The sequence below is a fragment of the Vidua chalybeata genome, chromosome 1 (assembly GCF_026979565.1).
Source record: "Vidua chalybeata isolate OUT-0048 chromosome 1, bVidCha1 merged haplotype, whole genome shotgun sequence".
NCBI classification, from domain to species: domain Eukaryota; kingdom Metazoa; phylum Chordata; class Aves; order Passeriformes; family Viduidae; genus Vidua; species Vidua chalybeata.
The window spans coordinates 87,131,058-87,145,679 of NC_071530.1; the positions used below are offsets into that span (position 1 = coordinate 87,131,058).

Consider the following 14,622-nt stretch of genomic DNA (forward strand, 5'->3'; position numbering starts at 1 on the left):
TGAATTTTTTGCAGAAAATCTGAGTTCACAGGAAATTTTCTCTCATATTTTACATCCCCTTGTTTTGCTAACATCCACATTAAGAAACAATAATAAATATCATCACAGTCAATTACATTGGCAGCTTGCCCCTATACTCTAGACAGTGAAATACAAATTCTATCAGGATAGAAGATAGTCACTTTTGCCACTCCTCCTTCTGGGTTTCACTTAAATCACTTGTCATGTATTCATCATGGAATGCCTACAACATGGGAGCCAGAGCCCAAAATTCAGCACACTGTGATATGACTTTGGATGGCTAATTTTCAGCATTACAACTGAGCTCTTTGATGTTCCACTGAGCTTCAATTCTGTTGCACAGGAAGCTCGTTCATAAATCATGTTCATGTTAAAAAGCAAACAAAGAAAAACCCCTTCAGGGCATGTCTCTGGCTAGCAAAATTATTTTTCAATTAAGACCTTACTTTTTGTACACCTTAAGTGAGTTCTGTCTTAACAAACTTCAAAGCAATAACATTCTTATATAAATACTCATGTTATTTCCCAGTAGTAGCAACATTTTAATTCTTAAGAAGTATTTCTCATAACCAAAGACCTGCTCACCTGGGGAAATAATGTAGAAAAAGTTTTTGAATTCGTCCATCCAGACTTCTGCGAGCCGCCTGTTATTTTTGTTGATTATCTGCCCTGTACCGCCTGGGAAAGTGTACGGTGTTGCTTTTCTGAACACATGCCCAACATGTGAACAAGTTACAATTTCCAAAGTGCCACCACACTGCCAGATCTGGAAGAGATAGAACAATTATTGCAAGCTAAGAATTGTTAAAAAAAGTTCCAAAACATTAATCACTTGCTTCTGTTCAAGGTGGGGAAACAACATTAGCTGAGGTCTAGAATGCATACTGCACGGAAGAGAGCTGCATGTTTTTTCCTGCTCAGCAGCTAAAGATGCTCACAAGCCCAAGCAAGGCAGCATATGAAAGTACTTCAACCCTTGCAGCAATACCGCATCAGCCAGAGATTACTTTAAAGAACGGGGCAAGCTGACCACAAAGGAAGGAAAAGGCTCACATGAATCACAGGAACTAACAGGTGTCTAAAATAGTCCATTATAAAACAAAATCTCCACGTAAAAGAACCCACACACTTCCCAAGTCTCTGAAAATACTTTCAGTTTTATCTGGACCTTGAAAACCAGCAGATTCAGAAAGCTGAAGTACTTCAAAAAAATCCCCACCTATGTACTTTCTGCTAACAAGTAAAATGAAAGGAAATGGTGCCATTTCGTAGGAACAAAAATGAGAATACCACTGGTTAGGTCCACAACCAAATGAACACATGAAATCATGAAGATAGCAAAGAGCAAGAAGAGAGGGGTTCTAATAGAGGTGCTCACATGTCATTGGCACATTAAACGATGCACGGACGACATCACCCTTAACTGATGCTCCCTCAACAGCTTTTCTACCTGAATTCCTTTCAACACACAAACACTCATTCTTCAGAATAACCATCTTAATCTTTTAATCACAAAGCTATACCGACAATACATCATGCACTTTTTACTGACACATACAGTCTTTGTGTCTCTGCTGGTGGAATTTAACAGGGAAGTGCCAGCTGCAACAGAAGAGGACACTGGTGCAGGTGGCAGATCTGTGTTTTACAAAACTCCAGATGCACTGTCCTGATTAATAAATTAATGATTAATAAAGCACTGCAGAGTTTTACCTACCCTGAAGGAAATTTCTAAGTTTTCTCCACCCCAAATATCCATTCCAGCATCATATGTTCCAATTTCCTGAAAGTAATCTCTGTCTATTGAAAAAAGACCTCCTGCCATTGTAGGTGTCCTGGGGGGAGAAAACAAAAATCACATTGGTCACTGTAAAAACATACTTAGATACATTTCACTACATACTCTGACAAACCAGACGTTTATATCCCAAGTTCCTAGCATATTCCTTCTCAGTAAACTTCCCTTCAAACTCTGTTACTGTTGGTGTATTTGCTAGCTCTATTTTTTCCAGACAGGGAATTAGGTAGTGGCATGGTGGCAGTTCTCCTTATCTTCTCACTTCAAACTGGTGTCTGGAGAGAGAAACAGTCCCTAGAAAGCTGCTGTCATTCCTGAGAAAAACTTCTGCCTTCAGTGTTGGTAACTCATAAAAAGGAAACCAGTTTCACACAGGAAAATTATACTTCAGCCTACTGTTCTTGAAACAGTTCTGGGAGGCCATTAAGCAGCCTGATTGCTTTCACTCTTATTGCTTCATACAGGAAAATTGTACAGTCAGGGTTGCATCCAGATTTTCCTTACAGATTCCTTATTGTTACAAAAAAATAAAACTCTGCTAGCTGTTTCTCAGAGCTTTAGAAACATCTCCCAAATTTCAACTTTTTCAGACAACAAATATACAATAAGTAAATTACATGTTAGGCCAATGACATAACTTTGTAGTTCAATTATTTACACTTTTAACATAAATTATTTTATATCACTAGCTATTTTCCTGAAATGTTTAGGGCTTTTTCTGAAAGATACATTAAATATAAGCTAAGTCACAAGCTAACTAAAAACTTATATCTCTTTTCCCCTGCTAAAAGGAAACAGAGGGAAGAGAGGATTACAATTAGCAATATCCTGAGAAGACCTTTTAATTTCTTAAACTAAAGACAAACAAAAACCAGCAAAGGCCAGATTCTGAGCTTTACTGTAAGTAAATAATGCCAAGTTTTCAAAAAAGGGCAGAAAATCTAAGTTTGCAGTTGTTAAAAGGTACACATTACACACAAACTATCTTCCTCATTACCTTTCTCATAAACCTACATGACATCCAAATCTAAATTCACCTCCCATCCCACCTTTTAAGACTTAAAGTTTGCATATAAATGCACATGCACAAATATATATATACATGCATATACCAAAAATCAATGCAAGTTTACTAAATACAGTTTACTTTGTCATAATAAAAAGATAAAAACAAGGTTCAATTTAAAAAAAGGAAAAAAAGCTTAGTTAAAAACATGTGCATCATTAAAAGTGCTATCTGAAAACTAGTAATTCTGAAGTAATTAACATAGAACTGAAAAATATTTCCAAAGTGACAAAGTGATTGATGCCTTTATTGCTACCAAAAGTTACCGACAACCGATCCATGCAAGAACTATTTTGTTGTTCCTTCAATCAGACAAAAAAAGATGCTACAACATTTGACTAAGTACTTAAAAACCTCAAGTACTTACTTTTGAGTTTTTAATAAAAAGCAAATATCAGACAAAGATTTTAAGCAATTTAATAAATTCTTATTACCTAACAGGGAGGGTTCGGTCTCCTTTCCGTCGATCCATCTCTCTCTGAGGAACAGGGTACCAACGAAAATTCAACTTCCAATTGAATCCACCATAGGTCATGTCAGAACCTGCCATATATTCGAAGGTGTCATCACTGATTACATCAATGATGGGACACACTACTGTCCTCCTAGGAAAAGGAAAGAAGCAAAATTATTACATTTTAAACTAATAAAATCTATTAGTCAAAAGGGTAAAGAGGCTGTTTGGGGTTTTTTAAAAATTATTGTTTTTACACATACAGTTGAAAGTTTTATCATACCATCTCTTAACAACATTATTCAATAAATTATTAACAGGAAACATACTAAAATTCTGTCTTGCTAATTGTAAATCTGATACAATTTTGGCAATGCTAGATCTTCTTTTAAATCATATTTGCATTATTACCAGTAATAAATATTCATCCCTCCGCAGACAGAAATAATGATCCCAACTTTCTCATTGCTACATAGTGATTAGATAGAAAACAAGAGGTTCTTTTTTCTAGTTGAGTGGTAGAAGTAACTAGCGTGTTTTGAAATTAAAACTTGGATATTAACTCTGGGTAAGTATTTTTATACAACCTCAGGACTAAGAGATGATAGTAATTGTTAACAATGCACAACTACTGCATCACAGTCAACAGAAAGTGGCCTCGTTGTCCACTGTCTTGACATTATTAATACATATATTCACAGAAACCAATTCTAATCATCTTAAAGACATTTAAGTAACCATGCTCAAAGCAGGCTTCCTGTCATGGGAAGCTCAGTAAAAAGATTCAGAGGCTGCTTGCAACTGAATTCAAAGGACTTAAGTCAAGATATTTGCACAAATTGTAACAATGTATGTATTGTTGTGTCACATTACCTAATTAAGGATAACAAAGTTTACTTTGTCTTTCCACAGTGCTGAATAAAGATTCTTCATTGTTTGTAGCTTTTTCATGATGTAACACTATATTTTGTAACATCAAATTTTAAGTGTGATTTTTATCTATAACAGTAAAAAACTAGGGATCTTTAGCACCATGTTTTATTCTATTTAATATGTAGTCTACTAACAGACTAGTGCACAAATACAGCTACTGTTCAGATGTTTTTAAAACATGGATATTTTATAAAGCAGACAATTCTCTCACCTTCATCCCCAATACAATTTCCATCGTGTATATAAGTGTAGATCAGCATGATTCCAGTAATTATTCTAACTTTAGAAAACACATCCCAGAAGATCAAGACACAGCCCACATTTCCACAATCAAAACCATTATGTAATAAAGAAATCATAATGAGAGCCTGAAAACAGCTCTTGTTCACAATGTTGGTGCTATGTAAAATCAGGGCTTGATTTCTTCCTCAAGACTATCTACCCCAATACATGAAGGAATAGGCCAAGCTGCAGACTGAAGACCTCAATTTCATTCATTGCTCCTGCTATTTAACACATTATTCCATGCATCCCAATATAGACTTCATTTGAAACAGAGTTTTACTTTTAAAAGTTTAACTAAATTAGCCTTTTATCCTTATACCAATGACAATTTATTCAGCTCCTCAGAAAGTCCATATTTGCTTGTAGAATATTTTGTAATACTTGGAAAATTTCTTAATAAGTGAAAAAACCCAAGATGGGCGAATAGATGGATAATTACCTGTCAGCTTTGATCCTTGCCAGCAGAGGTTCAAGCCAGCCTACTGTACATTCACAATGAGCATCTAAGAAGGTGATGACCTGGCCTTTAGAAGCAGCAGCCCCCTTTAATCTTGCTCTAATCAATCCAGAACGCTGTTCCATTCGAATCACATGAACAGGTACTTTTAATTTCTTCACATAACTCTCCAGTGGTCTTTTCAAGAAGTCTGTGAAGAATGATCAAAACTGTTAGTTGTGTAGTTCAGCTTCTTTATTTTTTAATGAAGAGACTTGAATTAAGATACATTTCCCCTGTTCTTGCCTATCCTTTTTCTACTTTCTCAGCTAGTTTCCTCTACGCTTCACAATACTCATTTCCACATCTCCCAAGTGTTTCATTTGATAGCACAGAAAGTTCTTCCTCCTCTTTATTTCTTCAGTATGGAAAACCCAAAAAGGAAGAGAAGGTTGAATGCTTACACAAAACCCAGATGGGATTCACAAGTTTTTATGGCAGAGAAGATGTAACACTTATTTTCAAAAACAGGCATAAGTGCTCTTGGACTTCTCTACCAAGGAAATACAGAAATGGTTTGACTAGCTGAATATAATTAATTGCCTCCCACAGTAATGCAACTTACAGATAGTTTCTTTGTGAAAAGTTTAAAACACAATCAAACTGATTTTTCAATTGTGCTTTCTCTAGGGTTTTCTGGCTAATATTTTTATATTAGATTATCACCATAACACCTAAAAAAATAAACTATACATAAATGAGAATCTGTAACACCAACAAATCGCAATGTAGCACGAATTATGAAAAACAAGTTATTCAAAATACAAATCAGTTACCATATACCCAGAGACTCAAAATTACTTGCACTCCAAAGAGCTATTGGGTTGTGATGACTGATGCCAAAAGAAGAACAAAGAAGTGAGGGAGAATGCAATGGACAGGCACAGAAACAGACTTCTGCAATAACTAGCAGTTTCAAAATGCGTAAAAAAGGCAAAATAATCTTATTGCTCAGATATGCAATACTAGATTGTACACTCAAAGCACGTGGGAGTTGAAAGTTGTACCACAACAGTGCATGGCCTGTAGTAGGAGTCACATAAGGTAGAAAGTACCTCATGCAAAAATAAGTGTGACACTGGAGGGGTGGTGGGGGGAAAGCTCAGCATGAGCTCTTAGTGACTCTTTTGTAAACCTCAAGAGGGAGGGTTGACTTGAAGGTGATTACCATTCCTTACCACTTCTCCAGATGAATGAGTTCTAATTGCCTTCTCATGTTTTTCTGTGCATTGTTGGACTGCCACTAAAACCCACAGAAGAAAGTTCTAACGTGTCTTGAAAGCTAAACTGTGCTAAAAGTACATAACAGTTTGATACATCTAAATATTTGTCTCCAGAGAAACTCAAAGCAACTTAATTCTTATTTTGCATATGAACAGAGACTCAAATTAATACATGTTTCTTAGTACAAACCAAGTGTACATGTTTGAACATTTTGCAAGACTTTTGGGGTTGGTTGAGCACAGAGATCACAACTGAGTCTGTAGCAAATATAGTCTCATCTCTTTACAGTGTAGCTTTCCAAAGCCACTGATTTAAAAGAACTAGTATCATGGCAATGTTTATAGCTTTAATGTACAGATGATGTACACAGAGAGACCGTGCAGCATTTCTCTCTATGCTCACCATCTGATGAGCAAGTCACACAAATCAATATGTTTCTCTGCACATCTCAGGTGTAATACTGATAAGCTTTTAAAGTAGTTCCATCCACTTTAAACGTAAATGAATTCATATGGCGTGTGACATTGGTTCTTGAATGTAGTTACATTAACAGAATGGTAAAATTCTGGCAGAGGGAAGAGAGAAAGATTGCAATAATACAACTGCAGCCAGTCAAGAACTTGCATAAAACACAAACTTACATTACAGAAAGTCAAGCTCAATGTATTGCACATGAAAATCCTGAGTCCTACCTATATTTTCTTGGTAAAGTGTTTAAAATTTCAATTTATCAAGTACTTTTGACCTTTTTTTTCTCTAAGAAAGAATCAGAGATATGTGCAGTGTTTTCAGTACAGAGGGAAAAAGGTTAAGAATAGTCCTTCTCTCATGTTTAACCATGTCCATAAGAACATTCTTATGAACTATCACCTTGTTCAAAACTGCAGAAGGGATTATTCCCAGAAACAAAACATCGTGACAGACCTCCAGTAACTGTGTCCTTAAAATATCACTAGAGCTCCAGCAAAATGTGCAGAAATGATAAAGCTTGATCTCTCATCCCTATAAAAGCATAGTAAATAATTCAGGCATCAAGATTTCTGAAGTTCCTCTGCTACCAGCACTTAGGGTAAAATGTTCAAATCTAAGCAGCTATTTTCCCTCCAGAACACCCTCTCTAAGAGCAATACACATCCCTTACAAATTGCTCCCTTTGTTCAAGTAGCAGGAAACTAGCTTTTTTGATTAGTCATGCATCCAGAAACTAGTAATAGTTTCTTAGAACGTAAGTCTTGATTTTTTACCTTAAACAAAAAAATCCAAATATTTGAATAATCTTTTAATGAATGTAATACACTTTGGCCTACAAGAAACATCAGGAAAAAGCCATGGAGATGACTTTTATACAAACCTATTGGTCGTACTAAATTCTATATTGAACACTGAGATGAGAAGCTTTATGCATTACAGAGTCAGCTGCTTATAAATGACCCACGATTAGAGCTGACTAATTTTTTAGCATTGGTTCATATACTTCCAAGAGTGAGGCTTGATAATATTTAAAAAAACCAAACATCTCCACAATACTCCTAATTTGAAACATTAAGAATTCATGTTGTTTCATAGGTATAACTGTAACTCTTTGTGGTGGATATTCTTTTCAAGCCTTTTTGCTGTCAAAAGGGTGCATAGTTTTACCTAGGACTGAGCATCTTCTGGGGAAGTAGCAGAACTAAGGAAGACAAAAGAGCAAATATATTCAGTTCAAGTCAACTAAGTGCATTAGTTGAAAAATACCTCACCAATTCTATTACCAAGTCACACTGATATGAATATAAATGAAAAATTAGGTTTCTACCCTTTTTTTTTATTAAACTACAATAAAGCACAGGTTTATCATTTTTATGATCATGCAAACGTTTTCTTAAGAAGTATGAATATTTTTGTAAGTATTGTTGGCAGGATTTAGCTGCAGTCACGTTGCTTTGACCTGGATCTCTGTAGCTAAGTTCTGTGGATGTGGTCTATCCCGATGCAATCTGCCTACCACACTTGGCTACTGGGTGCTGACCTAGTCTGAGGTACCAGCTAATTGTGATTTCTCCTGTTAACTGTTTCCAAATAGTTACCAAAGATCAATACTTCAAAACTAAAGTTGCAGTTCTGATCAGTAACTAGAGAACAATTTTTACAGATATGTCTTGTTTCTCCAATGCTTTTCTTTTGAGTATAAATAAATGCATGCTATTATGCAAATTCACTCTTCTAAGAACATGACACTAGCAGGTACAAAGTGTGCTTCAGGCAGACTGAATGCTTACTTTATTTCAATTAAAATTACTCTGATGTTAGAATTCAATATACAATACCCAGGCTGAACACTGTATTTTTCTGGAAAAGTACACTGTTTTAATTCAACACAAACAGAATGCTTAAGTAGCAAACACAAACCCTTCACATCTTCAGGCATCGTACCCTTCTATTTTGTTTAATGTAAAAGCATGCTTGATGGAACCATAACAAGTTCTTGGAAAACAGAACAAAAATAACCCCTCTCAGTAATTGTTGAAAATAACAACAAATAAAAGATGCCTAAGTGATCTGAAATGAAGATCACAGGCTTCAAAAAGAAATGCTGGAACAGGTTCAGTAACAGCACCAAAGAAAGTATGAAATGCTCTATCTTTCAGCCTGGAATTAAGTTAATATGTTTTTATTACCAAATGCAGAAACAGAAAATTTATCTAGAGAAAGCCACATGCTTTTTTAAGTGGACTAAAATTCTATGATTCATAGTGAGGACATCTTATTGCTACATTGAAATTGATTTCTTCTAAAACAGAAACTGAAGAGGCAAAACATAAGTAATATGATGTCTACATATTCTAATATTAGCTTGCTCTTTATTTCTAGGTCATACTGAAAGCTGACCTGTCACAAATAATAATTAGCACTGATTTGAATTAGTGCCAAGAATCGTTTCGATAAATAAAACAGAATTTTTACATAAAGGTTAAAAACTACAACAAATCAAGGAGTATAATTACAAATTACCCACAAGTGCAAAAAGCAAAAATTGGATGTCGTGTCTTTGTAAAAGCAAAAGTTGAGCATGCCTCTCATTTAATCTGAAACACGTTTCTGTGGCATTTTGCATAGGCATTTCTCCTCTGCTGCCGGAATGTAATTGTATTTAATGCTTCTGTTCTTTCTTCCAAATTGCACTGGAATTAGCTGAAGCATTTAGAGTTGGGTAAAAAAGGAAAAGCAAAAGCAAGTGAGGGTGCCCAAGAGAGGAAAGGAGCAGAGGCAAGTGCAAACACAACCCGAGCGCGTGTGCTTCCTCAGGAAAGCAGAGTGGCGCGAGCTCAGGCGGCTGATGGGATCTGTCCATGCTCCACAGGCAGCTGTGCCCCACACCTACCCAGCCAACACTCCAGGCGTCATGCACACACGCATAACCTGAAGGGGCAACTTGGTATGTTTGCTACCACCTTAGCGATAAAGCAAAAATCCACTTCTAATGCTTTTCAGCTACAAAAGCTCCCGTTAACCACAGTAAGTTCCTAACTATCCTAAAACCTCCTGTTACACCGTAACCCGTGGATCATAGAGCTACTTGGGGCAAACCCAGCGCCCCTCTTCGTACACACAGATCTTGGGCAGATCTTGTTCTCATCTGGACAACAGTCAGATATCTTACTCTGAAGCTGGGAAGCTGGAATTACCATAGGCAGCAAAACACGAATTTTGCATCACTAGAATGAGAAGCAACAGGCTGGGATGTCAGCATGCTGTAAAACTCTTCTATGTGTTACACATGGGAATTCCTTCTGACACAGGCAACAGCCTACAATTGGTGACTGTCAAGACTTTTTCTCTAGTGGCATACTACATTGGTTCCAGTAGAAAACTTTCAAAATAGAAATAGAAGGGAAAAAAAAAGGTGGATCAATATAAAAATATAGACATGTTTTATTTACTAAACCTGTACTACCCTCTCACCTCCATTTGCCAACATAAGGAAAAAAGGTACTTCATAACCCATACCATCAAGAAATACTAAATAACGAACAAGTCAAATATCAACTATTAACCAAAATTAAATGTTAAGTATTATATAGAATATTATTTTTATTTCTAATATACTGAAATTAAAAATACTATGAAGATTAAAATCTAAATACTATTACTATGTTTCACAAAAAAATCAGCTTCCAGTTTTGCTTATTACACATAGCAAGCGTCATTCTGTAGCATGAAGTTTTCACCTGGAGCACTGTTATTAAGAAATGGAACCTCCTGAAGCACAGAAACTGAATTTTAACTTCCCATGAACTGAATAATCAAAATTGATCCCTCTGAACACCAAGCCTAACACTGGCAGTGACAGTAAATTTAAATGTGTGCAACAGAGTTGCCTTTGCTATTATTCACTAGGTGATTCAAGTATTAAACACCCTCAAGCTGAATGAATGTGCTAAAATTCTAAATGCAAAACACTAAAACTGTAGCAAAACACAAAGTCCATGCTGCCAACAGAAAAGTAACTGAACAGATGAAGTTACGCCAGCTTCCAGTGCAGAATGATCCATCTGTATTTCAAAATGGGCATTGCTCCCTCTGCCTTCCCTGCCCCAGGTGCTGTGCTTTCCTAACGAGGGCTAAGCCCACACCAAGTCAGCTTCAGCTCTCGAAATAGAATGAGCAGCAGGTCAGGCACTGAGGCTCTCCTTACCTCTCTCGCTGGCATCATCGACGAGGACGATCTCTTCCAGCATGTGCCGCGGGGAGCGGTTTATCACGCTGTGCACGGTCCGCAGCAGCGTGCTCCAGGCCTCGTTGTGGAACACAATGACAACGCTTGTCGTGGGAAGGTTGTCTGCATACACCTTCGTTTTACACCTGTAAGCCAAATTAAAGCACATATTTGTCAAGGTCAAGGCATCAGTTAGAGCTGCAAGTCTGAGGTTTCTCTCTTGAGGATTGCTACTAACATCCTGGATATGTCAATTTTATGCAGAGTGTGACAAAGGAGCACACAATGCCTATTTTATATATGTTCAAAGTGCTATAAATTTCACCAAATTAAAAGAGAATTATATTCACTTTCCAATGTTAGCACGGAAAATAATAGGTTTAGCTGTCCTAACAGCATATATAGGGCATTTATGTAAACTATGACATACACTTCAAGTAACCCCACATGCAGCCAAAATTTTTACAGTCTGCAATGCTATTTTAAAATAAATGATGTTTTCATTATCTTTTAGAAAAATCAATACACTGTACCCAAAGTGCTGATCACAATTCTGAAAAAATTCCAATTCTGCTCTAAAAAATAACCACACAAATATAAGTGTTCTCTGCACAGATCTGCTCCTCTAGCACATTTAAAAATGACACTGTTACTTATGTAAGATTTGATATTATTAATCCTTTAAGAATCCAAATTAAAGAGATATATGCAGATCTCAAACAAAAGGAAAACACCGAGGTGGAAAAATAAATATATTCATCAGAGCTCCATTCCAACAGAAAAGCTTTTATTAGATCCCAAATTGTTGAGTCAGTTCACTTTAATGTAACCTGATCTAAATACTACAAAACATTGACAAGTATTCATGACTATCATCCTAACAGCAGCACTGTCCAAGGGTTTGAGAAGCACAGAGTGCATATCCTCTAGCCTAAATATCCACAAGCAGTGCTTAAGGAGCAGCCTGCCAATACAACAGGATCACGGTGTCAGCATCCAATACCATGCCAAACAGTGACACGAGGAATGTCAGCCAGAACTAGGCTCCCAACATCAATATTTTATTAGCTGGATAACTCATTTAGCCAGAGCACTTCTCAGAGCAGCTCTCACAGCAAACCAGCATTTCAGCTGTGAGGTGGTGACAAAAGCCCAGCATGCACAGACATTTCAGAAGGGATCAGTAAGTCCAGGTGCAAATGAAGAAATACCTGGAAGGGCTTCTGTGAAATCATTTCTGAGAATTGAAACAGTCAGATCAGGCAATATCTGCCTTCAATATTATGCCTACTTATTATACAACTATGCCAAATTTAATTATTTATCACACTGAACTGAACATTATAAAATCTTTATGTAAAACTTCCATATATCCCTATGTTATCCTGATTTATTTCACATATTAAAAAAAAGCTTGCAAAACATGCCAACTGAAAAAGCTACTTCTTTGGTATCCCTTGAAAAATAAAATAGCTTTTCACAAAAACACTATGAATTTCAGATGAAAAATTCAATCATAAGCTAAATAATTTTATTCCCGTATTTGCCATTTGTTCAGTCTACTTTGCTACTTTAAACCCAAAATGTTTTATTCCTTCTGCTGCACTGCTCCCTAGACCAGAAAATAAGTTTCTGATTGTAGACCTTCAGCTACAATAGTAATACAAATCCACCAATTGCTCCTCTACTTTTTGTAAGAATATTTGTAAAAAAGTTGAGAGAAGCCTGTTAGCAGTTCTCTATGAAATGCAGTAACAATGTGTCATTCACCAGGGATATCATGCTGGGATAGCCACAGGATCTACTCTTGTAGTATGAAATCTCTCATATTCAGCCTTACCTTTTATCATGGTTTTACAGAAGATTTTATTTTACTGAGCCCAAATCAATGAACTGGTATAAATGTCAGCCAAGTGAACAGCGCCTACAATGTTTATACAGCATTGCACTCTCTGAAGTACAAATATATTAAAACATTTGAGAGCTGTCATTGAGGAGGAACTTTTTAGCACTAACAGGAAGGCTTACAGGAATTTTTTGAGGACTCTCCTTCCCATTGCAAGGCATTCCTCCTGCTCTGTCCTGCAGAAGGTCAATCTCCACCTTGCCAAAATGAAACGTGTCTATTCTCACCCCCAGAGGCCAGTCCTTCCTGGGGTAACAGTTTAGGAGTGACCCTACACTGGCACTTGGCTGCTGGCTACGTTTAACCCATGACACTTTTTCACTGACATGTAAAAGGCTGCCAGGAGAAACACAGGGGTGGTATCATAACAAAACTGGCTGGGCATTTTTGAATGCTATTCTTAATCAAGTGTTTGGTATGAAATTCATTGATGCAGACAAGACAAATGAAAGGGTTGACAGTATGAGACCTGTTTTTTTATTTTCCTTTTACCTGCCCTTCTATATATACACCTTTTAGCTATATCTGTACAAATTGCTATGAATACATACAAATAAAACCTCTTGTTTTGAATTTTGAAAACCCGGTAACTCCTTCTGCCCCAGGAACATATTGCTGCAGAACATAAGACAAATAAAATAGAACACTTGATGCCCATGATTAGACATTAGCCTTCTAAGGAAGCCTCATGCTTTATTCCATTAACAAACATTTAAATTAAGAATTCTTTTGTCTTTCATTTGAAAACAAATTACCCCAGAAAGGAGTACTATAGAATTTAAAATAAAGCATTAGCTTCAACCAAGTTATGCAACATTAGAAGCAGAATAAAACCATGAGGGGTATGACACACAGGCTATGAATTAAGGACAATTTGAATTTTAATGAGCTACTAATACATTATGTTCCTCTTGTTGGATCATGCCTCAAACTGCTTTAAAATTGAGTGCATAACATTAGGAAGACATACCATCTCCAGTAATTTAATGAGGACTCCAAACAGCAGCTGAGAATGTCTACTCCTCATGGAATGCATCATCCTTTCCTTAATCTACAGAAATCACTGTAGATTATGCAAACTCTCAGCTAATGTGACTATATATTTTATTTAGATGGTGGAAACTCCCCAAAAACATAATATATTTCAAATACAAACAGAGACTTGTGTCCTAAAGACACAGAAGAAAAACAGGCCATATTGTTAAAATACAGAGTAATGATATTTGTCTTCCCAAGTCACTGTTACAGGTGATGGAGCCCTGCTTTCCTGGAGATGGCTGAACACCTGCCTGCCCATGGGCAGTGGTGCATGAATTCCTTGCATGTGTGGCTTTTGCTTTCCTGATTAAACTGAATATCTCAACCCATAATTTTTTTCACTTCTACTCTTCTGATTCTCTCCCTCAGCCTACTGTGAGCAAGTGGCTGCATGGGCCTTAGTTGTCAGCTGGGGTTAAACCACAACAGAAATAGAGTGGAAAATTACATAGGAAATATAATTAAAACTATGAAAGATTTTTAATGCCTCATCAAAATCAGATGTGAGAAAAAAATATTTACATTTAGTATCTAGGCTTTTTAAAGCTGTTTTACAAACACACTACTATAAAGACATGACTCTGCTCTGACCTTAGTAAGATGCTCACACTCTTCACAGAATTTCATCTTTTTGCAATCTTGCATCATATATTCAGAATACTGAGTACTGCATTCTGGTCTGGGGCCTTCAACATAAGAAGG

The 14,622-nt window shown here is 36.5% G+C and overlaps 1 protein-coding gene across 1 annotated transcript in view; it reads right to left on the reverse strand.

Moving 5' to 3' along the window:
* The window catches only part of GALNT1 (polypeptide N-acetylgalactosaminyltransferase 1), an 87,826-nt gene that overhangs the window by 12,248 nt on the left and 60,956 nt on the right, over positions 1-14,622 (reverse strand). The window contains exons 5-9 of the mRNA XM_053956750.1: positions 10,956-11,122; positions 4,997-5,204; positions 3,320-3,490; positions 1,739-1,856; positions 607-787 (exon numbers count right to left, since the gene is read on the reverse strand). Coding sequence (XP_053812725.1) covers positions 607-787; positions 1,739-1,856; positions 3,320-3,490; positions 4,997-5,204; positions 10,956-11,122 — 845 coding nt within the window. The remainder of the gene's footprint in view (positions 1-606; positions 788-1,738; positions 1,857-3,319; positions 3,491-4,996; positions 5,205-10,955; positions 11,123-14,622) is intronic.